Source organism: Gadus morhua, chromosome 8 (genome assembly GCF_902167405.1).
Source record: "Gadus morhua chromosome 8, gadMor3.0, whole genome shotgun sequence".
Classification (NCBI taxonomy): Eukaryota; Metazoa; Chordata; class Actinopteri; order Gadiformes; family Gadidae; genus Gadus; species Gadus morhua.
In genome coordinates, this window is record NC_044055.1 from 9620476 (window position 1) to 9646055 (window position 25580).

Consider the following 25580-nt stretch of genomic DNA (forward strand, 5'->3'; position numbering starts at 1 on the left):
TTAAGACTACCTTTCTGAGGATGACAATTGTCTATGCGGGAAAAACATTTGAAAACAGTTTTTCTCAGATTTTGAAAAAAGAATACCACTGAACAAATCATGATTTTTTTATGTCTGTGTTTATGTATAAAAATAATCGGCCTTAGTTTTAGACACATTTAAACAAAATGGATGTAATGTCAGGTGTATAAAAGAGTAGGCTTATATGTAGGTTACGGTGCTATGCGACACAAAAAATAAACACATTTGGGCAAAAGGCTGTTTGTGGTGGTCATTTCACAATGCTACCTTCCCCCACACTTCTTTATGGGCTGTCTGGAGAAGGTCAAGAGGTCAGTGTGGCTATTCTATACTCCAGTGATGATGGAAGTAGGTTTTATTGATAGGTGTGGATACCTTGGACAATTTTCTCTTCATTGAAAATCCACCTCATTTTAGATGTTGAAGTGAAGTGAAGACATGCGCTTCGTTTTTAATCGAACGGGGCTCTGTTGTTTTTTTCATCGAGCACAACCTGGCCTGGCTGTGATGACCCGAACGTGATGTCACAGGTCCGCGAGAGCAAAGGGGCTCCGATAAAGCTTTGATAAACAACACAGTCAAGCCTTTTCAACACTTCCCCCCCAACCCCCTCGCTCTCCCCCACACCACACGACACGACACGACGCGCAAACACACACACACACACACACACACACACACACACACACACACACACACACACACACACACACACACACACACACACACACACCCCCACCCCCCCCCCCCCCCCCACACACACACACACACACACACACACACAAACACACACACACACACACACACACACACACACACACACACACACACACACAACCTCTCTCTCTCTCTCTCTCTCTCTCTCTCTCTCTCTCTCTCTCTCTCTCTCTCTCTCTCTCTCTCTCTCTCTCTCTCTCTCTCTCTCTCTGACAGCAAGGTCAGCAGTTGTATTATGAGAGCAGATGCGCGCACACTGTGTTCGGCTCAAGAGAACAACAAGAGGGACATCGATTTCTCTGTAATAACATCACTCGGCGTACTGCGGGGAGTAAATTAATCTCATACGTGCAATAACATGGCCAGCGTTGATTGTTCGTTAAGGAGGAAACGCAGAGCTGCAGTGTGACCGACTATATGGCGCTGTAGCCTGTAGTGGACGGGGAGCACAGATCCGCACAGACAGTAGATGAGCCATAATAATGTACAGCGCATTATGGAGCTCTATCAAGGGAAGCTCCGTCTCGAAGTATCACTAAGTGGACCCCCGGGGGCGGACACCTTACAATCATTTTCAAACCTCATCCTTTTAAAATCAATATCGAATATCGAAACACGTCTTTAGCTGTCCATTGGCTTGATCCTTGAAATTGCAGTGGGGTAAGCCCTAATGATCATTGCTTTGCCTCAGGTCTGAGGTCACGTTTCTTTTAAGGGTTTAGCCATGACAACCGGTCAAAACGACCATCTATAGCCTATAGCATCACAGACGGCTTTCATCTTACAGGGAATCAGCGTAGGCCTATTCACTATAGCTGACATAAATGATGTATAGTAGCCTAGTTTGTGAATTATCAGATAAGGTTTAGACTTTGGAGTTGGAGAGCATTTCGGTCTCTAGGAAGCTGCTAGTTTATATTCACGAAATTATCTGTGATTTTGGCACTCCACTAGGCTCCATTCTTGTAATTACAATTATTAAGCATATAGGCCTATAGCACGACAACACTCATGTATGCAACAACGACACATCGCTCACCGCCAAGCTTCTCATTGTACACAGACGACAGCCCCCTCAACGCACCTTGTAGTGTTTCAAGTATGCTTTACTAAAAGGGTGGCTTTTTCGCAGCGTGGTGATTATTTCCAGTCCTTAATGAATCCCTCCAGGGTTGAGCGTAAAACACCAAACAAGATAAAAGCAATTAAAACGGGGTGTTTTCCCTCAAACCTACGCCGTTTTACATCATTAATGATACAAGGTTGGTCTTCTTCACCTTAGTCTTCCACACGGTGATGAGAAACTATTCTGCCTTGGAGGGATGTGCTTATACCCCCCCCCCCCGCCCCCCTTTCTCTCTGCGTAAAGGGCACGAGAACAATGTCAAACACATCCTCCTGGGAACACAGACATGCGAGAAGGCATTTATCCTTGTTCTATACGGCTTTGTCTCGCAGTTATGCGAACGGTGTATTAGTACAGTAGGCCTGCAACACTCGGCTCATCTGAATAAACGTACAGGCCTGCGTCAGAAGACTAAGAAAAATGGGAATTTGAAAATGTCGATCCGGTACTGCTGCACACAAATCAATGGCTTCATCGTTTTTGATACATCACTTCAGTTGGGCATTTTTTTTACCTCTCGCTGCTCGGCGTTGTGTGTGTGTGTGTGTGTGTGTGTGTGTGTGTGTGTGTGTGTGTGTGTGTGTGTGTGTGTGTGTGTGTGTGTGTGTGTGTGTGTGTGTGTGTGTGTGTGTGTGTGTGTGTGTGTGTGGGGAGAACGCTATTGTCAAGGACCTTTTCACCCCGTTTGGGGGGAGGTTATGTACCAGTATGAATCAGGGCCAGGGGTCACCTGACCACATGCAGCTACAGGGGAATGAACTCAGGGCACACCCTTATATCCCGTCTCCCAGAAAGCTGTGTGCAATCAGGAAAAGCCTTCTAGGTGCCCTGGCAATAAAACAATTACAGGTCGTTTTAATGAAATGACCATTGACCATTGACCACCATTGAGGTTGCACCATAAACGATTGCATCACCGTCTATAGGCTAGCCTACTCTGGTCAGTCAGTTTTATCTGTGGCACAATAACATTAAAGCGATGTATCACAAGGGGGAAATAAAATGTTTATTTTATCTTCTGCCTTATCTCTTGATATAATATTGATAAAAGAATGGCGTCTCATTGGCATTCATCTCAGACCAACAAAAAACACATCAGCATTATTATCCAAACAATCATTTTTTTCCACATGGGTCACCCAAGTTACAAATTACAAATCAACGTAGAGATAGAAAAGAAAAATGTGATTACAAAAAATGTAACAAAACAAAAACAGAGATAAACATAAGAAAACAATGTAACAACTCTTCAATGTGCTTGTTCCTCTGTTCACCACGTGAGCCCATAAATATATTACAAGTAAAACTACATTTTGACTCCAAAAGCAGGGTGTAAATGTGCCCTCTTTACCCAAGTCCAGGTGAGGGGCAAAAGAACAGTTCCCGGGGAGATTGTAAATGCTACAGAGAAGTTTGATTAAAACTCTGTGAGGAAAACGATATCTCGGTTATAAAATGATCAGAGTGGAGGGTTTCATTCTGAGTACCGCAGATGCCAATGACAGTTGTTTTTGTAAAGGCTGTTTGGGGGGGGGGGGGGTTGTGGAGATCTCTGACGACTGCAGACTCCCAAGCAATAGATGTGAAGTGAAAGCGTTTGGTACCTCAGACATCATGCTGAGCTTTGATTTCAGCAGTCATGTAGTGTTTCGATTGACATTAAAAGACACATGGAATGGTTGCCGCAGGGGGAAGAATATAAATGGTACAAATGGAACAGAATTAAGACATGGAATAAAAAAAAAAAAGCAAAACATAATTCTTTATTTATATATATATATATATATATATATAAAATTTCTCTCAATACAGCACATTTTCCTATTTATACAGGTTATAGATACTGTACCTGCTAAAACAAACTGGCAAAACCGCTTACTCAGAAAACATGTTTGTGGTCGGGCGTACCCGTGAATTGTGTAGATCCCCAGCGTTGCTAAATTTAGCGGCTGAGCGTGCCAGTATATATGGCCCTTCCATTGCTCTTGTGGTCGCTGTCGTTTACTCCTTCATTCACAGTTTGTCATTTTTCTGCTCGTTATTTATGTCCGGTTCACACCTCCTCTCGTCCGTCACGTCGCTGATAAAGGGGAAGCCAAACCTTTCTTTTAGATCCGATAACCAGGCCGGCACAACATGTATAGATAGTTACCCATTGGTTGTTTAAAAAATAAAATAAAACAAGAGTATTTATTTTTCCGCCTTTCATCCATCCATCAACAAGAATGCTCATGGACTCAAGACTTGTTTTTACATTTTTCTTAAAAAGGACTCGTCTATCGCATATCCTGAATTGTAGTTACATTTATATATATATATTTATATATATACAAATAGAATGAGTGTTGAAAACAAACTGTCAAAACGAGGGGGAGAAGGAGAGAAAGAGAAAGCGGGAGAACATAGTTAATGTCCAGTGGTCTGACTCTTTCACCCTCCCCTCCGTCCCTCACAATCCCAATCCAGTAACCTTGGAAACACCTTGCAGCCTCAACAGCCACGAAACAAAGAAGGCCCCTCCACGAGCAGAAATGGTAACAGTGCTGCTTTACATGATACAAAAATAATTAAGAAACGAGAGGTTAGACTTAAGGGCTAGTGGTTATAAATGGCAGAGCGTGAAAATGGTTTTGGCAAGGAAGCGTTCTTTCGGGGCCCACGCGTGACCCCTCAAACCGGTGGCCGGGGTCGCGTCGGTGTAAATGTGTGTTTGCGAGTGTAGGAGTGAGTGTGTGCGTGTGTATGATTGCAAGCAGGAGCAACAGGGTCCCTTCACACACATTCCTCGGCGGACATCAGGAGCGGGTTGATGTACTCAAATCCTTCGAACTCGGACTGGTCGATCTTCTCGACAACGTCACTGAGGAAAAAAAAAAATCAAAATGAAGGATTAGGGAAGGGGAAGAAGAGCATTGGTTAAAAGGAGATTCCTCACAACATCGCTGAAAGACTATTTGAGTCTGATGTCGATGGAACAGGACGTACTCATCATCAGGTGTGAGTTGGATGGGCTCGTTGGTGAACTGGGCGTCAAAGTTGTCCAGGCCAAACTCTCCGGAGATGTTGGGCTTGAACGGAGGGAGCACCTGCTTCTGTTCCATCTGAAACACACACACCCAGGTGGCTAGCATGAATACAAACTACAGACGCATGACTCAAATAATAATAATAATAATAATAATAAATGAAATTTATATAGCGCTTAATATGGTACTCTAAGACGCTTAAATGCACATAGGATGAAAGAGAAGACCCGATCCTCACTTGCTTGAGATATGAAATGCGTGAAATCTGTTGTTTTATGTGAATTGCCATTATTAAATCGGACATTATCTACAATGTAATTATTATTCACATTCTTCCAACCTATATTTATGTACTGGCTTTCCTGAATGCAATTGACTTAAGTGTCAAAAAATGTTGTCAAAAAAACTCTACAGAAAATGATTCAGTGCAAAGTGCTCAAAAAGTATCATCCATTCGAAGACAAAACGCAAAACGTACACTAAACTCCCATTGTCCTACTTCTGGCTAAAGTCTGTGCTACTCTGATAGTGACTGGTGACACGCGGAGCAGCAGTGTTTGTGAACCAGCAGGGGCTCCCCCTGAAGGCAGACAGGGGTAGTGCAGGGACAGCTTTCAGGGCAGACTGCAGGGTGGGCAGGAAGAGGTGTAATCCGATGCCTCCAGACAGCCTGAGCGACTGATGGGTCTAGGGCAGCCCAGGCCCGACAGTGAAAGGTCATGATGATCCCTCTGTGGGCCGTCCTGCCAGGCTCGACTATCTCTATCCATCTGTCTGGCTCCCCTTCGCTGTCTGGGTCTAAAAGTCCAAAGACCTCAGCCTGTTGGGGCTACCATAAAAAGAACAACAACCAATCTATTGCTTGCCCTTATCAATCGGTCTGTGATATGACTTAATGATGCCCTGCTTTTCAATGTTCTTACGTTTCTTCTCCTCCCCAGTGTGTGTGTGTGTGTGTGTGTGTGTGTGTGTGTGTGTGTGTGTGTGTGTGTGTGTGTGTGTGTGTGTGTGTGTGTGTGTGTGTGTGTGTGTGTGTGTGTGTGTGTGTGTGTGTGTGTGTGTGTGTGTGTGTGTGTGTGTGTGTGTGTGTTTGTACAGACAACCCCCATCCCCCCCCTTCCTTAGTGTTCTCCCCTCCAGTCTGGTTTACGTCAGGAACTTCTGTTCTGTGTCATCCCTTAGATGACCTCTGGTCTGCGGTGAATTGCCCAGGAGGGGGGAGGGGGGGGGGTGGTGATGGGGGTGCTTCAGCTGAGATGTTTGAGACAGTGAGGTTGACCTGGTGCACTTCGATTTGACCCTGGCCTGTCTAGTGGCCGGTCTGGCCTGTTTCCCCGACCCCTCCGGGATCAATACATGGATTGGCTTTGAACCAGTCGGGCCGATAGCGTGCCGTGACGTCATTATCGGCCCTGGGAACACTTTACGCCCTTGAGCGTGCACCTGGCTCATCATCGTATCGGAAAATAGATAAACGTGACGAAACAAAAAGATTGAGAGACAGAGAGAGACAGAGAGAGACAGAGACAGAGAGAGACAGAGACAGAGACAGAGACAGAGAGAGACAGAGACAGAGAGAGACAGAGACAGACAGAGAGAGACAGAGACAGAGACAGAGAGAGACAGAGAGAGACAGAGACAGAGAGAGACAGAGACAGACAGAGAGAGACAGAGACAGAGACAGAGAGAGACAGAGACAGAGACAGAGAGAGACAGAGACAGAGACAGAGACAGAGAGAGACAGAGACAGAGACAGAGACAGAGAGAGAGAGAGAGAGAGAGACAGAGAGAGACAGAGACAGAGAGAGAGAGAGACAGAGAGAGACAGAGAGAGAGAGAGAGAGAGAGAGACAGAGACAGACAGAGAGAGAGAGACAGAGAGAGACAGAGATAGACAGAGAGAGACAGAGAGAGACAGAGACAGAGACAGAGACAGAGACAGAGACAGAGACAGAGACAGAGACAGAGAGAGAGAGACAGAGAGAGGGAGAGAGAGAGAGAGAGAGAGAGCGAAGGAGATAGCGAGATGGGACCAGAAGTGCGGATGACTCACGAGTTCCCAGTCGACGTTCCGGAAGAAAGGATGGCCCATGATGTCAGCAAAGCCTGTCTGCGGGTGGCAGCCCAGACGCTCCTTGGGATCCTGAGAGAGAACCAGATGGAGAGATGAGTGGGACGAGGAGGCAGAGGAGGTGGTGTGGAAAAGGGGTGGTTTGGAGAGGGGGGGGGGGTGGAGGGTAAGTAGATGGAGGAGGAGGAAGAGGAGGGAAGGGGGGGGGGGGGGTGATGATGATTGAAACTTAAAGTGTTTGACAGGGAAAACAGACTGGGAGCAACAGTGGCCATGACAACAGCGACCGACGGGGAGCATCCGTCCAGTCCGTTACCATGCCAACAACCACCACATCAACCGACCGGCAGCGATCGTGGCGCTGAGAGTCACAGGTTTATGGTCAGTGAGGTCCTTACCTTGTTGAGGAATCCCTTGAGGACGCTGGCGGCCTTCACGGACAACGACCGCGGGATCCTGATCTGTTTTTCCAATATTACTGCAGAGCGGCAAAGACGAAAGGAGACAGGGGCACGTCAATCCAGCACTCCGGTAGATTCAACCAATGTGTGTGTTGTAGCAGTACGATTGACAATATTTACAGCAATACCAGAGGTGTTGTTACTATTATTAGGATACTATTGTTATTATACACTAGCATATTAAAGCGTAAAATATGATCACAAATATACACACCTCTGATAATGAAAGCATAATAGTACAACAGAGCCTGAAAGCAAACCAGATTCTATTCATCTGGAAAATGTAAGACAACGTTTGCGTAGAAAAAAGGCTGAGAGCCAGGCTTGGCTACCTTGGAAGAGGTAGTCTTCCGTGTTCTGGTCGGGGTTGTCCGAGCTCCCCACGATGTCGAAGGGTGACCTCCCGGCCATCATCTCGAACATCAGCACCCCCAGAGCCCACCAGTCCACGCTGAAGCCTGAGGCGCACACAGCCACATGGAGGCGTGAGGGGGCATGTATGCATCTGTGTGTAATGACGATGAGTGTCCAGAGAGACACACGCATGCATGCTACAGTTTGAATCCTCAATAATGTACAATGTTTTCATCCCGCAAACACTACCTCAGGTCTTCTAAGGATTTTGTCAGACATTAGCAGCACTCCTTTCCTCTCAGTTATAATTCATTCAGCCTATTGGACGGTGCAAAGTGGGCCAAAACAAGTTTGCACTCTCACCATAGTCCTCTCCTCTCAGGATTTCAGGGGCGATGTAATTGGGGGTGCCACAGAAAGTGCTGGTCGTGTCTCCTGGTCTCAAGCCCTCCTGTTACACAAGCAAATCAGGTTCAGGATCACTATTCAAAGGATCACTATTCACATGATCACTAATCACTCCAAAAAGACAACACAGTAAATCCAAAGAACATAACAAATCTATAAATAAAATTAAAAATCCTTGGAGTTTAATTGAGTTGGTGGGTGCACGGTTATATTTTTACATGTGTGTGTGTTCATGTTTGTGTGTGTTCCTTTTCGTTTGTGCGTGTATAATGAATTCACTTCACATTTATACAGCGCTTCTCAAGTCACCCAAAGCGCTTTACAGTGAAGGCGGGGACCCAACCACCACCAATGTTTAGCACCCACTTGGTAGATAATAAGCGGGCATACTGCACCTTGCACATGCCGTAGTCCGTGAGCTTGATGTGTCCCTCGGACTCCAGCAGCACGTTGTCCAGCTTCAGGTCCCGGTAGATGATGCCGCGCTCGTGGAGGTAGTTGAGTGCCAGGCTGATCTCCGCTGAGTAGAATCTGACGCAGGGTTATTTTGTTATTGAATGGGGCCCGGGGCAACACCAGCAGACGGGCTGAGACCTCTCCAGGTATATGAGCGATATTAAATCAGGATATTGAGGCGGTCCCCACCTGGCGTGCTCTTCTGGAAGCTTCCTTTGCCTCTGCATGTGGAACATGAGGTCGCCGCCGTTCACGTATTCGATGACAAAGAACAGTCTGTGGGGAGACGTTGGAACATGTTTTGATTTCGCGTTTCTTTTTCTCTTTCATTTCTCATTTGAAAGATAGGATCATCAATCTGGGTGATGAACTCGACACAAAAACCCTGCCACTCAACACAATGTTGTTTTAACATGATCAGTTTGTCTGTCTACAGTTCCATACATTCCAAGCGCCAACCATGATGTCGAAATACGCCTCAGAATGTTAATGCATTAAAAAGCTTGATAAAAAAAAAAAAAAACTTTTGCAAACACAAATCAACTCCCGGTCTTGTTATAGGAATAACTCCAAAGCGAACACCCATTAAAAAAGTCAGATATTTATTTGACCATCAGCTGGGATGTTGATTACATATGAATCGACCATGAGTGATTTCACTAGAGGACCGATTGTGAAATGGCTTTTATTGGCTAATCAACATCACACCTGGTGGTATATTAGGGGATCTTTAGGTTGTGTCAGAGCTATAGAAGCTGGGGGGGGGCAAGTTCTTACCTGCTCTCTGTCTGGAAGCAAGAATGGAGGCCCACCAAGAAGGGGTGATTGGACGCCTGTTCGAAAACATGCTTTTCCGTTTGGACCCAGTCAATGTCCTGGGGGTGACACACACACACACACACACACACACACACACACACACACACGTAAGAATTCTGCCAGAATAACATTGAACGTGTAAAAGCACTTTGTGGGATCGAAGCCAGATAGTGGGGCCAGGGCAGCTGATTGGTAACGGTGTTGCCCGGGGGGGGGGCTACATTATCGACGGGCAGATGATCGTTTGTCTGGACGCGGTGGCTACGTGGGCCCGCTGACAGGACGGGGACAGAGAAACACTTGGGCCATTGATCGGTGAGCACATGTCAATTCGTCAATCACGCCAAGTGTGTCTAATCAAGGCTAACTACTACCACCGCCGACAGCCACGGCGCTTCGCGTGCGCGCGCAGGGATCGATGTGTGATGACGTGACGGTTATCCAAGCCTCCCCCAGACTCCTCTATCGAGTGACGAGGCTAACGAGATCCGTCGCCGAGTGCCATCGCTCTGGCCACCCGACGATAGGAGGGACGCACATTCCATCACGCGAGACAAAGCCAATATCTGTTCCAATTAGGCAGGCTAATTGCACCCATTATGGACGGAGTGGAGGCCAGAGCGATGGCTCTGCCGTTGCACCAACCTTCACCCCAACTTGTGTGATGTGTAACATCAAACAAGGGCACCCTCCATCCACAGTGTCTGAGGCACGACTCCAGACGTTATAAATCATTCATTACATGCCGTCACTAAAGATTACCGGAAACATAATTGACATGGTGATTATTTTACAGATGAATGGCCTTGGGCAACATAAATGGCCCCCACTATGTGGCAGATCTATAAGTGGCTAGCTAGTGGGGAACTCGACACAAACTTCAAAACACCATAGCAGCACAAATAACTTAAAACTGTATAGAGCACACAATATTTAATGTTTGGACATTCAGATGACCATTGAAAACAAGGTAATCTGAATTCATACATTTTTAATTCAACCTTTTGAAAAAGGCAAATACATAGATCCAAATCAGCAAAAATGAATCGAATATATATATTTTTTTTTTTCTAAATCTTTATGTGGTACGGAATCTATTCAAAACATCAAAATTTCATAGGTTGCCCAATTAAGACCCAAGAGCTATTTCTTTCTTTTTAGGGAACTTAACTAAACCATTATTTCCCTGACAGTCAGAACAGAGGACTCAGAGTGTGTACAGGTGCGCTGGGCAGCCCACCTCGTCGTCGTTGACCAGCTCCTTCTTCACCACCTTCATGGCGTAGATGCGTTCCGTCTTCTTGAGCCGCACCAGGAGCACCTTGGCGTAGCTGCCGCGCCCGATCACCCGCAGCAGGTCAAAGTCCGGCAGGCCCAGGCTGGACGCCGACTTCCCCGTCTCTCGACTGCTCCGTGCCTGGGCAAAGCAGTAGCCGGGGGGGGGGGGGGGGGGGGTCTATAACTGTTGGATTGAAGACGCATGTAGCCCATGTGCTTTAATGCCTTGGATGACGTGGGATACAGACTGGTCCCGGACGTGATCCCAGCTCTGTAGTCACAGTACATCCTCATCCACTGGGAAGTTTAATGACAGCCGTGACGGGAGTGAGCACCCTGTTGAAATCTGTCTCTAGCCCCTACCGTGGTGTTAGCCTTTCTGAGCTGAACCAATGCCCCCCCCATCTCTACTTCAGTACCGCTCCCTCCCCCGACAGCCTTCGACCGATTCCCACACAAACTAATTTAAGCACTCTTCAACTCAAACTCGTCCCCCGAGCCCTCGCACAGTCTCCCAGAAAAGCACTCCTGGGTGAGCTCTTTATCCGAGTGTGTCCCTCCGTCCGCCTCAAACCCTTTCTCCTCTGAGTGGACCGTGGTACCCCCTCCGCCCCTACCCCACCCTGGCGGTTCATCAGCCCCCGGTGTTAAGAGCTGTGATAAAAGGTTATTTTATGAGCTCCGGGAACGGAAATCAATGCCGAGAGAGGCCTGCGTTGGCACGCTACGCTGGCTCACACCGGCGCACGGGAGCGGGTGTGTGCGCACCTCATGGAGCGTGCACGGCTGCCCGCGGCGGTCGAGCGGTCTGTCGGAGGTGGGCGGGCAAACACACACGCTCACACACACACAACACCACACACACACACACACACACACACACAGTCATACAGCAGCAGCAGAGATTCTTTCTCACCTCCTTCTCTTCTCCCTCGTAGGTTGGGCTCTCTCGGGAGTCTTTATTTAGAGGACCTGGGAGAGGTAGGGTGGAGGGGGGGGGGGGGGGGGGGGGGGGTGGCAGACAGGGTGACAGACGATACAGAAGGAGCGAGGGAGAAGGCGGAAAGACCCGCCAGGAGACGGAGGAAAAAAAAATAGGTGAGAGATCGTCACATGCTTTTGGATTTACTCCACCCCCCCTCCCCCCCCTTATTATTCCGCCAGCCTCTGAGAGACTCCTCTGTATCTCAGTAACAGAAACCCCTTCACGCAGCTCTCTCTACGCCAGCAAGTGTCGGGTCAACTACATTTACCTTCAAATAAATTAACAAGGCGTGAATAACGTTTAAAATAAAAGATGGGGAAACAATATCCTACACTTAACTGTATCTACAACGTGTAGGATAGAGCACCCTTGCCACTTGCAGTGGGCCGGGAGGCATTGATGTGTATGGAAGTCGTTTGAGGGACATAAATAAGCTCAAGCACCATAAAGCATCAGCTACAGAGCCAGGAACTAGGCTGAACCACCGCCTCCATGGAATCACCGGGGAGAGGCGAACAGGACATCAACGTTTTGATAAGGTTCAGGACTATTTTCTGTTCTTGTTATAGTTTGCCGTCTTGGCAGTACAGTTGCGGTTATATTCATTGATGAATTATATGAATATAGACGTTTATTAATGCACGTCGTGTGATTGGTTGGTCAGCGTGGAGTTCTGACGCTCGTCCCATAGGGAACATATGGATCATGGACACAGGACTTTATGGAGAGTGGATGTGTTGGCCTGGCTTCGGACGGATACATCGTCTTTGTTGTCCACTAACTCGCACATCGTTCATGGGCAAAGCGACAACCTTTTGAGACGTTGAACCCGCATATTTCTTATCGTGGCGTTTTACCAAAACAAGCCCTAGCATTTATTTTTCGCCGTGGAGCCTGAAATAAAACCGCCTCTCCGAGAATAGCAGCAGGGGGCTTAAGCTCCTTCAGCGGGTCCAGATTCACAACCACCTGACGGGTCTTAAGTCTGTTTGGTACACAGGAGCACCCCCCCCCCCCCCACCATCGGTCCATCACACCCACATGACGCAGCTGATCTGCAGCCAAGCCTGCCTGCCGCCAGGGAAATGTCCTAGTGGGGTGGGCGGGGTGCCTCTGTGAGTGAGTGACAGGGTGAGTGACTGAGTGACAGGGTGAGTGACTGAGTGACAGGGTGAGTGAATGAGTGACAGAGTGAGTGAGGGAGTGACAGAGTGAGTGAGGGAGTGAGTGTTACCTGGTTGTTCTGGATGGTCTAATGGAGAAGGATCTGAGCCAGCCATGATGGGTTCCTGGAAGACAATGGACGGGTACCGTAGTCAAAACCACACATTTCACAAGCCGCCATGATATTTGCCATGTTCCAACAGGGCCACCCACCGCTAACCCGTCGTGCGCACACACACACACACACACACACAAAGAGAGAGAGAGAGAGCCCTCACCTGGATCACCTGTCTCCCACACTCCACGGTGACCAGCTTGTGGCACTTCTTGTGGACGAGCAGCTTGCAGTTGATGCATTTGTAGCCCTGGCGGCCCAGGCCCCAGATCCGATCTGTGCAGATTGCGCAGTGGGCCCTCTGCCCGGCCCCGCGAGGAGGAGAGGAGAGCGTCAGTGACAACCCTGTTCCCCATCGATCGCCGGTGCAAAACAGTACCCGCCAACGCATTACGGGAGCGAACCGTGACGCGCGTGTTTGTGTGTGTGTGTGTGCGTGCGTTGCTCACCCTGTTGAAGCGCTTGGCCTGGAAGGCGTGGCCGCTGGCGTAGTAGAGCTTCCTCCAGCGCCGGGCGCCTCGTCGGTATATAGACTCTAGAGTCGCGCGGGGAGCAGAGGACGCGTGAGAGCCCATTTCATCACTGTGTGTGTGTCTGCGTGTGTTTGTGTTTCCCACGGCTGATGATGGATTTAAAAACATTACTTTGTGCAAGAAACCGCCACTTCAATAGAAGCAAGCGGGGCTCCTCAAGGCTTAATATCAGATCAAAGTGAGGTGATACTGGAATAACAAAAACCATGACTCACTGTCTTCCCCGGGACAAGGCATGCCTGGTTTCTCTGGTATACATGGAAACACTGGTGGAGAGAGAGAGAGAGATAGAGAGAGCATTACAAACACTGCTGGAGAGAGAGAGCAAGAGAGAGAGAGCATTACAAACACTTCTGGAGAGAGAGAGAGAGAGAGGTTTACAAACACTGCTGGAGAGAGAGAGAGAGAGAGAGAGAGAGAGAGAGAGAGAGCATTAGAAACACTGGTGGAGAGAGAGAGAGCATTACAAAGTTTAGTGAGGAAAAAGTGAGGGACAGCATTGATACATTGGTGTGGAGAAAGATGGAGAGTGCAATATGGATGAAAATCTGCCTGCCCTGACCAGACTAGTAATAATCAACAGAGACTGCTTGGCAGGAATGCACATAATTTCTTAACCAGAATGGAATAGGATCAAAAATGAGACCTCACATGTTAAGTCCACTATATCTCTAATGCAGATACAACCACGTCATTCATGATATACTGTAGCATGTGGCATTTACGGTCTGTAATACAATGTTGATGATGTGACATAGTAAATGGCAAATATCCTGGGCATCTGATCCTTATTATAAAAGTCAAATCGATTTATTTTTGCGTTCTTGAGGGGCATGTAATTAAAATGTTATAATTATAATTGCCTTTCTCTCAATCTGACAGGTGTGTAATTGTGTTATGGCAGGGGAAAAAAATACATTCTTACAAAGCAAAGAATAAAGATTCAAGACAACAGTGAAAATTATCTATCCGATATCAGAAATGAAAGGTTTAAGAATAATTGTCTTGCGGTTGTTTGTCTGGTGTTATATTTGACACCTACACTTCATTACTGCATTTATGAACACCTGCTGACAATGGAGAGAGATAGGCCCCAGGCTGTTCTGTTCTATAATGAACCAGTGACAGTCAGACAGACGGCGCGATCGAGGGGGTCTCGGAGAGGCAGAAAAGAAGCAGGGTTGTGTGTGTGTGTGTGTGTGTGTGTGTGTGTGTGTGTGTGTGTGTGTGTGTGTGTGTGTGTGTGTGTGTGTGTGTGTGTGTGTGTGTGTGTGTGTGTGTGTGTGTGTGTGTGTGTGTGTGTGTGTGTGTGTGTGTGTGTGTGTGTGTGTTCTCCAAGGGGGCGGGGTCTATCAGCCGGCGCGAGGCATTGGGCTAATGACGAAAAGTGCGCTCGTTAGCAAACAGCCCCCCCCTGCAGGGGTCCGACCCCCTCCCTCCCCCACAACAGCATCCGCATTCCTTTTGACCCCTCACCCATCGTTTTCGCCTTGCGCCTTGATTACATTTCAGACACACACACACACACACACACACACACACACACACACACACACACACACACACACACACGTATTCCTCAGAGTCCACATAACACCCCCCCCCCCCCACCGTTATCCAGGCCAGACCCCTGGATGGGCGGGCATGATGGAGGAGGGTGGGCACGGGGAAGGGATCTAGCCAGAGGCGGGCCGGCAACCCCCCAGACGTCGACAGCGGAAGTAATGTTTTTACACAGGTCAGCGCAGCGCAAGCCATATGTTTGATGTCTCTATTGTTGTGCACACGCTCGCCTGCGCTAACAGATACACGCCGCGGCCCGTGTAAACGGAGCACTGGCGGAAAAAATAAATACATGCGGACGCAAGAATCAATGACGCGCTTTTAGAATGCGCCGCTATGGGAATCCACCGGGGGGGGGGGGGATCAGCCAAGGTTGTGCAAAGACTGTCGTAGCGAGGGTTTAGCTGAAGACGTGGTTTGATTTCAAGGAAGGCTACACACATGGCGTTTTATCAAGAACCAGTGCGAGTACCCGGTAATTACCTTTGGGGGACTTACCGATACGGAGTACAGATTGTAACCTGCAAATGCTGCACAATTCAGCCACCGTCATTTTAAGTAGCCGTTTTCAAATTATACATTTTTTTTTTTTGCTCAATGGATTTAAAAGGCGCAGTGTGTTGGATTAGTGGCGTATAGTGATGAGGTTGCACAGATATTTTTCATGGGATAATACAATTAACATTTGATTCCACGTCGGCCAAGTCTGTTCTGCTACAAAATTCAACACACTGAACGTTTAACACGAAGTACTACTATTGATCAACCTTTTCTGCACTGTCCGTCTGCTACTGTACACCTATCGGATACCGTTTCAACTGCTGGGCGCCGTAATAGAGCACACAACACCTGGATGGGTGCCTTTGTTTGCTTTGAGTAAGCTTTCGTGTCGGTGCATCCACGGGCAAGTAATAATAATGAGAAATTTGATTTATAGAGCGCCTTTCAAACTCGAGGACTCTTAACAATGTGGGCGGCCGGGAACACACAAAACAACTTCAAAAATACACACGAGCATACAAACAAGAGGGAGGAGGGGGTCACAGGCAGTACGCAAGGGTGAAGAGGTGAGTTTTGAGGAGTTTTGAAGGTGGTGTACGCAACAAGTGCACAACCACACTCATATCGAGCCAATACCGCAATAAATGATTCCCTTGCTCACTGACATCATCCACCTGGTGGCCATCTTGGTTTTTAGACACAAGCTGGGCGGGGCCACCGAATTCCCCCAGCGGGCTGGCGTTCAGAGCCAAGATGGCCACCGGGGGAGTATGGCCCGTACCTTTCATCGCAGACACAGCTGCAACATTGTTATCTTTGAAGCAGGCGGCCTCACTCACCGTGGATGATGAGCTCCGAGTCTTTGTTGAGGTCGTAGAGACGCAGTGCCTCCTCCAGCTCCAGCTGGGAGGACACAGTACACGGGTCACCTAGCCAGGGAGCAGACAAGAGCACCACTTAGACCACAGAGACAGCTGACAGCCGCATCGGGGAAAAACGACCCACGTCTTACAATTGATCGGTCATTTGTGAATAACAAAGGCGACACACATGATTACAATGGACAGCTGCATTTTCTTTCATTCGTAAACAATACAAATAAGAAAATCATTCAAACAAACAAACAGGCAAAGCCAGATTCCCTCTGGTTATCGATATACAAGTCATATGTAGGAGGAAGAAGAGACCGTCGATTGCATTCTGGGTGGCCTACCTAGCTAATGACAGCGACAAACATCTGACAATAAACATAGACTAAATTATAAAGATACATACATATTCTGTGCTGTGCACAGGTGGTATTCTTTTAGAATACCAGGCCCATGTTGAGCTAATGAGATGAATGTAGCTCACCTAAGGTCAGAGTAAAACCAGAAGACGAAATCAAACAGTAATGTCCACGGCGCTGGACTGGTTGCATTTTTAATTGGGTAGGGGGAGTGAGGGGGGGGGGGGGCTGGGGAGACAGCACGCCTGCGTGTGGGTCGTGTGTGTAGCCCAACTAAATTGCGTAGACGGGGGATTCAGAATTGGGGATGGTCACCGGTGGCAACGGGCCTGGTACTAATGAGGGCGGTCAGCGTGACCTTCTCCCGTACGGCGCGACCCCACCACTCCATCTAGTCGATGACTGTCGACTTTTTAAAGCTTTTTAAAGTTGTGCGCGGCACAAACGAGAGTGGGCCTACTCCAGGGCTGCACCCAGCCTCTTCTTCCCACTGTCATCGACTAGTGTGTGTGTGTGTGTGTGTGTGTGTGTGTGTGTGTGTGTGTACTATCCATCTCGCGCACACACACACACAAACACAGAGGGGGGGGGATATGAAATGAGTCGCACACTGCAGTCCCTGCGCTGACTAGCAGAACCCCAATGATGGTAGTTATCTTCAGTCGGGACCGAGCAGTCTCTGAGGTTTACAACGACGTGTCTTCTGTGCTCCCGAGGTTCTCTGGCTGGTTTATTCGAACTTCACACTTCAACCAATCACACTTTTCAATCAAAAAATTAATTGGCGAGACACACATCGGATTGGAGTAATTTCCTCCAGACGAGTTAACGCGAAGCCGGTGCCATTCGCCGTCTGATCCACCACCCACGTTAGTAACCCTGGCAACAATCATCTACTCAGATGTAATAAAAAAATTATCAATAATCCCTCCTCCGTACTTGACAAGGTGGATCATTAAGCCTGTCATCTTGCAAAACCTTGGCACTGCCATGGCGACGGCGACATGAGCTACTTGGAGCTGTAACTAGTCACGCCGTGGTGTCGAGGTCATCATTACAGCAATCCTGGAGATGGATTCGGATGGGGCTTTTCCTAATGGGGCTACGGGAAGGAGAGGTCGACGGAGAAGGAGCCGTGCACACGAGGAACAGGGAGACGGCTGGGAGGGGAGGAGGGGGGGGAGGAGGGGAGACGGACCTTCCTCGTCTATCCACTTCATGGTGAAGAGCTGGTCGTTGTCCATGCAGCACATGTCCCGCACCTTGCCGTACAGACCCTCGTAGGAGATGGACGGCTCAAAGTGGGTGATCATGATGTCCCTGTGAGTGAAGGGAGACGGATTAGATTAGGAGATGGACGTTTTTACCACCATTACCAAGCATGAACATACCGTAATATCAAACACGCAATACTAAACATAGAATGACTTAAACAGGCTGATCAATGGAATTGACACACACACTTTCAGTTATATAGCCATGGCCGACAGTAGCTCAGACATTGACCAAAAAGGAAAATCTCAGAGAAGGGAACTTCGAGATTAAAATCGGGTTTTTTCATCCCTTTCAAAATACTCCTGTGTGACTCACACACCATCTTTCAGTCTGCCACATATAACGTGTGATCTGCAAGGCACAACTGTGGGCGTGTGAGAGCACAAGAAGCAAGCGATGGGAGCGAGTGACAGAGAGGGATGGAGGGAGTGTGAGTGAAAGACCAAAACAGTGTGAATCACAGGCAAACACACGCTTGTATTCAGTGGCCCACAGCCTGCTTCAGTGCAATATAAAATTGGTTCCAAGACTCAGAGCGAGGGAGAAAATACAGACAGGGAATAAAAAAGGAAAAAAACCCGGGATTCTTTCACCTTAACCCACCAGCAACACCTCTGCAGTACATACACACAACAATAACCACAATCCATCAACCGAGACACACACATAAACACCATTGAACCGATTGCAGCAGTAGTAGTAGCAGCAGCAGCAGCAGCAGTGCTGGGTTTCACAGAATTGCTCCGTGGCTGCTGACAAAGTGAATCATACCTAGGAGGACATCCCCCACCCACCAACCTCCATCCCAGCCTCCACCTCCCCCCCCCCCCCCCCCATGATCACCACTAACGTCCTCCACTCTAAGAGCCCTGGTTGACAAGGACAGAGGTGACTGCGCAACAGGAGTCTATGAGTGTGTGTGTGGGTGAGCAAGAGGTTTTACAAGGCCCACAGGCAACCAGGGGTCTGACGCGGACCATGGCTCGGTGGAGGACACCGTGAAGGGCATGGCCGGGGGAGGAGACGGCCAGGAGAAGATGGAGGCCAAGGACCCGACTACAGGGGGGGGGGGGGGGGGGGGGGGGGGGCAGGTCACCTCATTTTGTTACAGCTCTCGCCTATGAGGCTCCAAGTCCAATCAGCCCAGGTGCTTTATAGTCCGACAATAAAAATAAAAACTCTGAGATGGACACACACACACACACACACACACATCGTGAGCTTTACTTCAACAAGTCTGAAGAGTTAATAATAAAAGATGATAAAAATATAAGAAGGTGGGACTTCTCGACACTGTGCTTCAATGTCAATGTCTAAACGACTCATGACGATGGTGATAAGGCTGCTCCGATAGAGCAGGGTAATAAACTCTGAAGAGTTCCTGCTTCCAGTAAGTAAATATTTCTGTGCCCAGCGAAACTACTATAGGTCTGACGACCTATGGCCCCTCCTCCCACTGATGCCTTCCTCTCGTTAACTCCCTCCTCCGTCCTGTTGACGTTAATGATCGCTAACGAGGAATGCAGGGAGGAGAAAAAAAAAAAACAAGAAAACAAAAGCCAAATAAAAAACAAAAAAGGGAAATATTTCGGCCGCCGCTATGGCGACTACACTCCCACGCACGCCCACTAATCTCGCCAGTCAGTCAGAAAAGGCTCTTCTTCCGTCTCTGCTACCTGGCACGACAAGGGAAGTTAAAAAGCTGAAAACACACCACTGCGTGCAGGGGTGTAGGAGACAGACGTTCACACGGTCTAGTGTGTGCTATATACAGCGAGACAACAGAAAACACCTTATTTCCAGCAGCCGAATTGAGTCCCAACAGTGTAACCGGAGCCAAGCCGAGCTCGGGCCGTTCGTTAAACACAGAGAGCCTATTTGGCTATAGTTAAAGTTTAGCCATGTCTGGGGTACCCTCAACAAACACGCACTGCTGACATAGAGAGACTCTGCCTCGGGCCGTATGCATTCTGTGCAGTCAAGTGAAAATGATGTTGAAAACATATCCACTGCAATATAAACATGAAAGATACATTAACATGGTTATCCCCCAAAAAGTCTATATTTTCTAGCAAATCACAAACAGGAAGGCTGAATATTGCCATTTTGTTGAGGGCGGCACCGTTGAACCACATATTCGCTCGATACCTATAAGCTTACTGATCCACGCCTTTGTTTGCTCACCACTGCTATGATAAATCGAGCACTCAAGTACTGAAAATGACACGCGGTCAACACCGGCAGCGAGTTCAATTCATAGAAGGCGGCCGTGTACAGGAGCCAAGGCACGGGCCATGTTTTCTTAGGGATGATTAAGGCCAGAGGAATGTGTTCATAGTTAGACACCAGCAACGCACCATGCCACTACTGACTAAGAGGTAGGAATGGGGCATGGGGGGGGGGGGGGGGGGGGGGCGTGGGAAAGCAACATTCCACACAGAGAGACCTGGCATGTCTCTCTGGCCCCGCTGTCTTACGATCAAGCCTCGGTATGAACGGCTACAAATAAAAAAAGATAGAGATTGCCGTGGGGAGGGGGCTGGGGAGTGTGCGACTGCGTCGTCGTGCCTTCTGTCCGGCATGGGGCCATTCGTCGCAGGTGAGCGCCCAAGCGGGGGATAGGGGTCGTTGAGCCTCTCACTGAGCTCAGAGGCACATCAAGCACCATCCATCTCTCTGTCACCACAGCCAGGCAAGGGTATGCCCCCACCACCACCCCCACCCCCACCCATTGCACAGAATAAAACACAGGGAGCCATGACCAGACGTATAGAAAAAATATTAATAGATACATGTAACTGAAAGAGATGCACGTGTTTCCCCGTCTCTGATGAACCGCAACGTTGACGCCCTCTACTATCCCTCCCTCCTGCCCACCCTCCCACACGAGCCCCGCAGTGCAGCCGCAAACCCTTGATGAATTGAACAGTTGCACTGACCTAGACTAGAGGATGCTCAAGGTTACCTAGGCAACATCCCCCAACACAGCCACCCGTCCTTCCTGCAGCGCTCCCACCAGGAGGCATCCCAGCACAGTGGGCGCCAAGCGCATAGGCGCACACGTCGCGCGCACACACGCACAAGCGCACAAACACACACCAGTGCAAACTAGGTAATGGCCGGCAAAGCAGTGTGGGATGAGGAGCACTCCAGCTCTTTTGCCATCAGCAGCATCCTTTGTGTGACCGTTAAAAGATGGCACATCAACGCCAGGCTTTCCAAAGCTTAATGGTTCTGCGGCTGAAGGTTGCAAAGGGATGATGGGGCTTTCAGGGCAACCCATACTCTACCGGGCCGAACCACCAATGCTTCCCTTGCTGTACACAAAGGCCAGCGCCAAGTAGTGATACACACACAGCATCGCTCTTAAAAAAAACTAAAAAACAACTGCATTGCCGTACAAAAGGGGGCAAGGGGAACAAACAGGGAGCTGCTGAGAAGAACTGCCTATTCAAATGGGTGTCGAGTCAGTGTAAGCCCCGCTTCCTGCCAAACAACATGCCTGGCCCAGGAATCCTGGAGAATAGCAGCTACAGTCTGACTGGTCCTGTTTATTAGCCCAGCGACCGAACCAAAGGCGAAGAGTTTCTCAGCGACCTTCAGAATATATTAGCTTGTTTTGTTTAGAGATGCACCGATCAACCGGCCGCCGATTAAAAAAGCCGGTTTTGTATCCAATCGGCCACAATCGGTGACCTGCCGGTCACTGTCGTAATTTCCGGTTTTCGGCCGATCAAACTCACCCGCATGCGCGGTGCGTAGCAGCTCAAGGCGCCCAGAGCGCGGGAAGAAAAACATGTCGCTGATTTGGACTTATTTCACTGTGTGCCAGGACGACCCAAAACACGCTGTTTGTAATGCTTGCAAGTCAAAAATAAGCCGTGGGGGATCATGTTGCTAGGTACGCGTCCTGCGTCCCTGACGCATTCAAATCTGAAAGGACGCACTAAACTCACTATCCATGCGTCCCGGGGACGCATCTAATTTTCCCCATGAAAAACGATACATTGTGAACATTAAACAACTCGTGTTTAATCACAGTAACTGGCCAAAGAAACCTTCTTGTGAGCAGACCAGACAAGCACTGTTTCAACCCTCTGCGCATCTACTCGGCGCAGACGTGATCCCCTGTTCAAAGTATCGCGACATGCTAATTTAGCCGCTACCAAAACAACTAGCTCGTCACCGCTGATTTCATTTCAACAATTAAAAATACAAACTTCATAGTAAATAAACCCACGTTTCCACTGCTCGATGCTGTGCTCATTCGTGTCGATTATGTTGTAACGTTTAGGGGACGTGCTGTAATGAAATAAATGAAACATAATCCGGTGGTGGTGATGAAAACTACATTGAACGGCAGCCTACATATTGTTATGCCCAAACGGCGCCTGCGCATACATCGCGCTTCCAACGAGATCCCGTTTTTCTCGAGAAACAGGCAGAGAAGAGAGAACGCAAAAATACCACCAAAGAAGAAGATGAAACCTATTGCAGGTCAGCAAACTATTGCAGCTGCATTTTCTGTCCCCACTACCTCTGCACTCCTCCCTGACTCTGATCAGCCTAGAGAGAGTACCTCAACATTGCCTGTACCTACTTCTGCCTCCCCCTCTACTGAGCCTGATGAGCCCACTGCAGAAGAATTGCCTCAACCTTCTACATGTTCCTCCCAAAAAAAGCGAACTTTTCTGAAGCAGTGGCTCACCACATACAAATGGCTGCGCTTTTCAGATGACAATTTCATGTATTGAGTTTAACACTATTAATTTCATTTAAGAAATAGAATAATAATAAAAAAGAAACACATTTTTTAAACTGGGGAGTCGGGACCCATTGAATTTCTCAGGGACCCACCCAACTCGCCACCTGTGGGTCCCGGGGACTCACTACATTGAAAACCTATCAACATATTATATGATTATAATTATTTCTTAGAAAATCGGTATCGGAAAAACCGGTTTTGGCAGGTCAGACCTCCTTAAAAACCGGAAATCGGTATCGGCCAAGAATTTTGCAATCGGTGCATCTCTAGTTTTGTTATAGTAACCTGGGTTAAAAGCAAGAGACTTGAATAAAAGGGAGAACGTAAGAGGTATCTTTCGATCAAACATTTCGGGCTTGACTGACACAGTAGCAGTTTTTTTAGGCAGCGTTGTTTTATTTCAACCTTTGTGTAAATAGGAAATAAACTGAAAAGATTGAAAAGAGTCCTCCGCAAAAACCTGGTGGGTGCATGGTTATCATTTTTACACTGTATGACATTCTTGCAATAAAATACTGGCCCAAATGAACAAATAGCAAAGTGAAGGTAGAACTAAAAAATATTCTAGCAACCATGAGGGTATAAAAAATATAAAAATAAAAACAAACACATTCCGAATCTCAACAACAATAAAGGAAAGAATCCAGAACAATCTAGAAAAATGTTTGCAGGTGCAAGTCATGAGTTAAGAGAAACCATGCACTAAAAAGTAATAAGACTTGGTTGAATAAAATTGTATACAATCCAAATAGATTAGGAATAGAACTTCCATAAGAAAGTCTGTTCCATTTTTATTGACATTGAATTAGAGGATGCTTCAACCTTTTTTTGTGAACTACGTAAACTCTTGTTGCCCTGTAAGGTTCTTCTGGGTGAAACGTTACTCTGTGTCCGCTGCTTGTCTTTAAGAGTACAATTGAAGACCCAGCAGAGACAGGCTGAGGCTGCTACAGGCTGACACAAGACTCAAGGTGCTGACACTCGAACTGACAAAGAACTAGAACCAGCTGAATGGGTGTAAACAACATACCACCCACATTGAAAACAGTGTTGTACATAGGACAATGCATTGGGTATTACAGATGTCATTCCTAGATGCTATTCTGAGTGGGATCTGAAATGTTCAGTGTTTTCCACCCATGATTTGAGGCAATAGAAAGTGGCTATACATCTAAGTATGCATGCATACTATAGTGCAAAATAATAGCTTCTCTGCATTTCTGGAATAGCTATACCATAAGGAATGAATGATCTCAAAGAAAATAGGTATCCAATAAAGCAAAACTTACAGTACAAGTAAAGCACCCTAATTTACTGTCAGAGAACACGTCTCAATCGAAAAAAAACATAAACAACATGAACTACATAAAATAATATCAAAGACATGCTTTAATAATGTTTGCCATCAGGGGCTACAACATAGACGTACTCCAACCACTGATTAAACAACTTCATCTCACCCCCACATAGTTCACATTCCTTTTCACCACTCTCATAAATAGTTTGGATGCCTCATTTTGTCAACCCGGACATTGTAACGCTTGTTGAACGAATAAGTCAGCCTGGCATACAATAGGCCTGACAAAAGGTGACTTGTACCACACGTTTTTCCAGTCTAGGCTATACTTAAATCAGTGCCTTAATCATGTAGAAACCACGAAAGGGGAGTGTCGTCGAACCTTTATTGTCCGAGTCGGCCGAAGATCTTCTTCAGGTGCGAGTACGGAAACACACACGGGGTCTTAGAAGTAAATATTTAACTCACTATGGTCAGGTGACACTACCACCCTGTACCCCCTCCAATAACGTCATGGTTATACCCAATACATAAAGAACCAGCTAATCATAAATCACAGTCCGTGTCTATCAGCCACCTGTAAAGCCTGGTTCGTTGTCGTAATAAGGAAACTAGCCAGGAGGTATCGACAGCTCACATGACACATGAGCGAGCAGTAAGTGAGGAACGCCAAGTTTAATGACATGTACACAAGGATCCAGATCACCCAAAGAGCTTTGGGTTTTCAAAAGAGGACACAACTATTGCCGTTCAAGTGGCTTCATTCGTTTACCTCAAGTACCCAAACACCCTGCTGACAAACGCTATAAATAACGTCAACTACCAGGCACGAATTTGAATCGACAGCAGGTCTGGATAGTTTCACCTGACTGTCTGCCTTGTCAAGTTTATCTAGCTGGTTAGCCCACATTAGCAAGCTTGATAGCTTTTAGCTAGCTAACGTTAGCCAGCTGATCAGATACACCTCGAAGTCTAAGCACAAAGCCAGCGTTCGCATACATGTTTGTTTGTATTCGACACATACGAACAATAAACTGTTTACCCTTTGTAGTACGCTTTGACCCGGACTTGGTGTGAATTCTCGCCCGGGTGGGACATGGTGCTGTCCCGCAACGTCGGCATCATAAGCTCCGCCGCGGTTCCACCGAGCAGGATGCCTTCCTTCTGTAGCGTTGTAGTGGTGTACCGTGCCCCGAAATAGTTTGTTTATGTGTTCCCTCAGACAAAAAATCAGGTAGGCTGCCAAATTACCAGAAATCGAAAGAAAGAATACTTTCGTAAATAAACAAAGTCAATGTCCCAAGTAAAGAAAAACTTGCGGGGTCCGCCAAACAACTCCCTACTGCAAAGGCCTAACAACGGACTAACCCATTAGTGGAATTGTATAGGGGTGCATAACTCTGGTATTTACACGAAT

At 47.6% G+C, this 25580-nt stretch overlaps 1 protein-coding gene across 1 annotated transcript; it reads right to left on the reverse strand.

Annotated features, from left to right (window-relative positions):
- Positions 1 to 2846: 2846 nt before the first annotated feature.
- prkci (protein kinase C, iota) lies at positions 2847 to 25528 on the reverse strand. Its single transcript, XM_030363847.1, has 18 exons — positions 25206 to 25528; positions 18025 to 18146; positions 16438 to 16527; positions 13750 to 13800; positions 13451 to 13536; positions 13165 to 13302; positions 12957 to 13011; positions 11654 to 11709; positions 10700 to 10876; positions 9418 to 9515; positions 8830 to 8916; positions 8580 to 8715; positions 8140 to 8227; positions 7755 to 7880; positions 7360 to 7439; positions 6944 to 7033; positions 4850 to 4965; positions 2847 to 4724 (listed from the first exon to the last, which is right to left on the reverse strand). The coding sequence occupies exons 1-18, from the start codon at positions 25286 to 25288 to the stop codon at positions 4637 to 4639; spliced, it is 1767 nt and encodes a 588-aa protein (XP_030219707.1). The 5' UTR covers positions 25289 to 25528; the 3' UTR covers positions 2847 to 4636.
- Positions 25529 to 25580: the final 52 nt, after the last annotated feature.

Bases quoted from the DNA above. Each gene is read 5' to 3' on its own strand.
- prkci (XM_030363847.1), bottom strand. From the start codon at position 25,288: ATGATGCCGACGTTGCGGGACAGCACCATGTCCCACCCGGGCGAGAAT. The intron at 7,034-7,359 runs GTAAGGACCTCA...GTTCTCTCTCAG, and splicing joins TCAAGGGATTCCTCAACAAG to GATCCCAAGGAGCGTCTGGG. The intron at 4,725-4,849 runs GTACGTCCTGTT...TTTTTTCCTCAG, and splicing joins CAACTCACACCTGATGATGA to TGACGTTGTCGAGAAGATCG.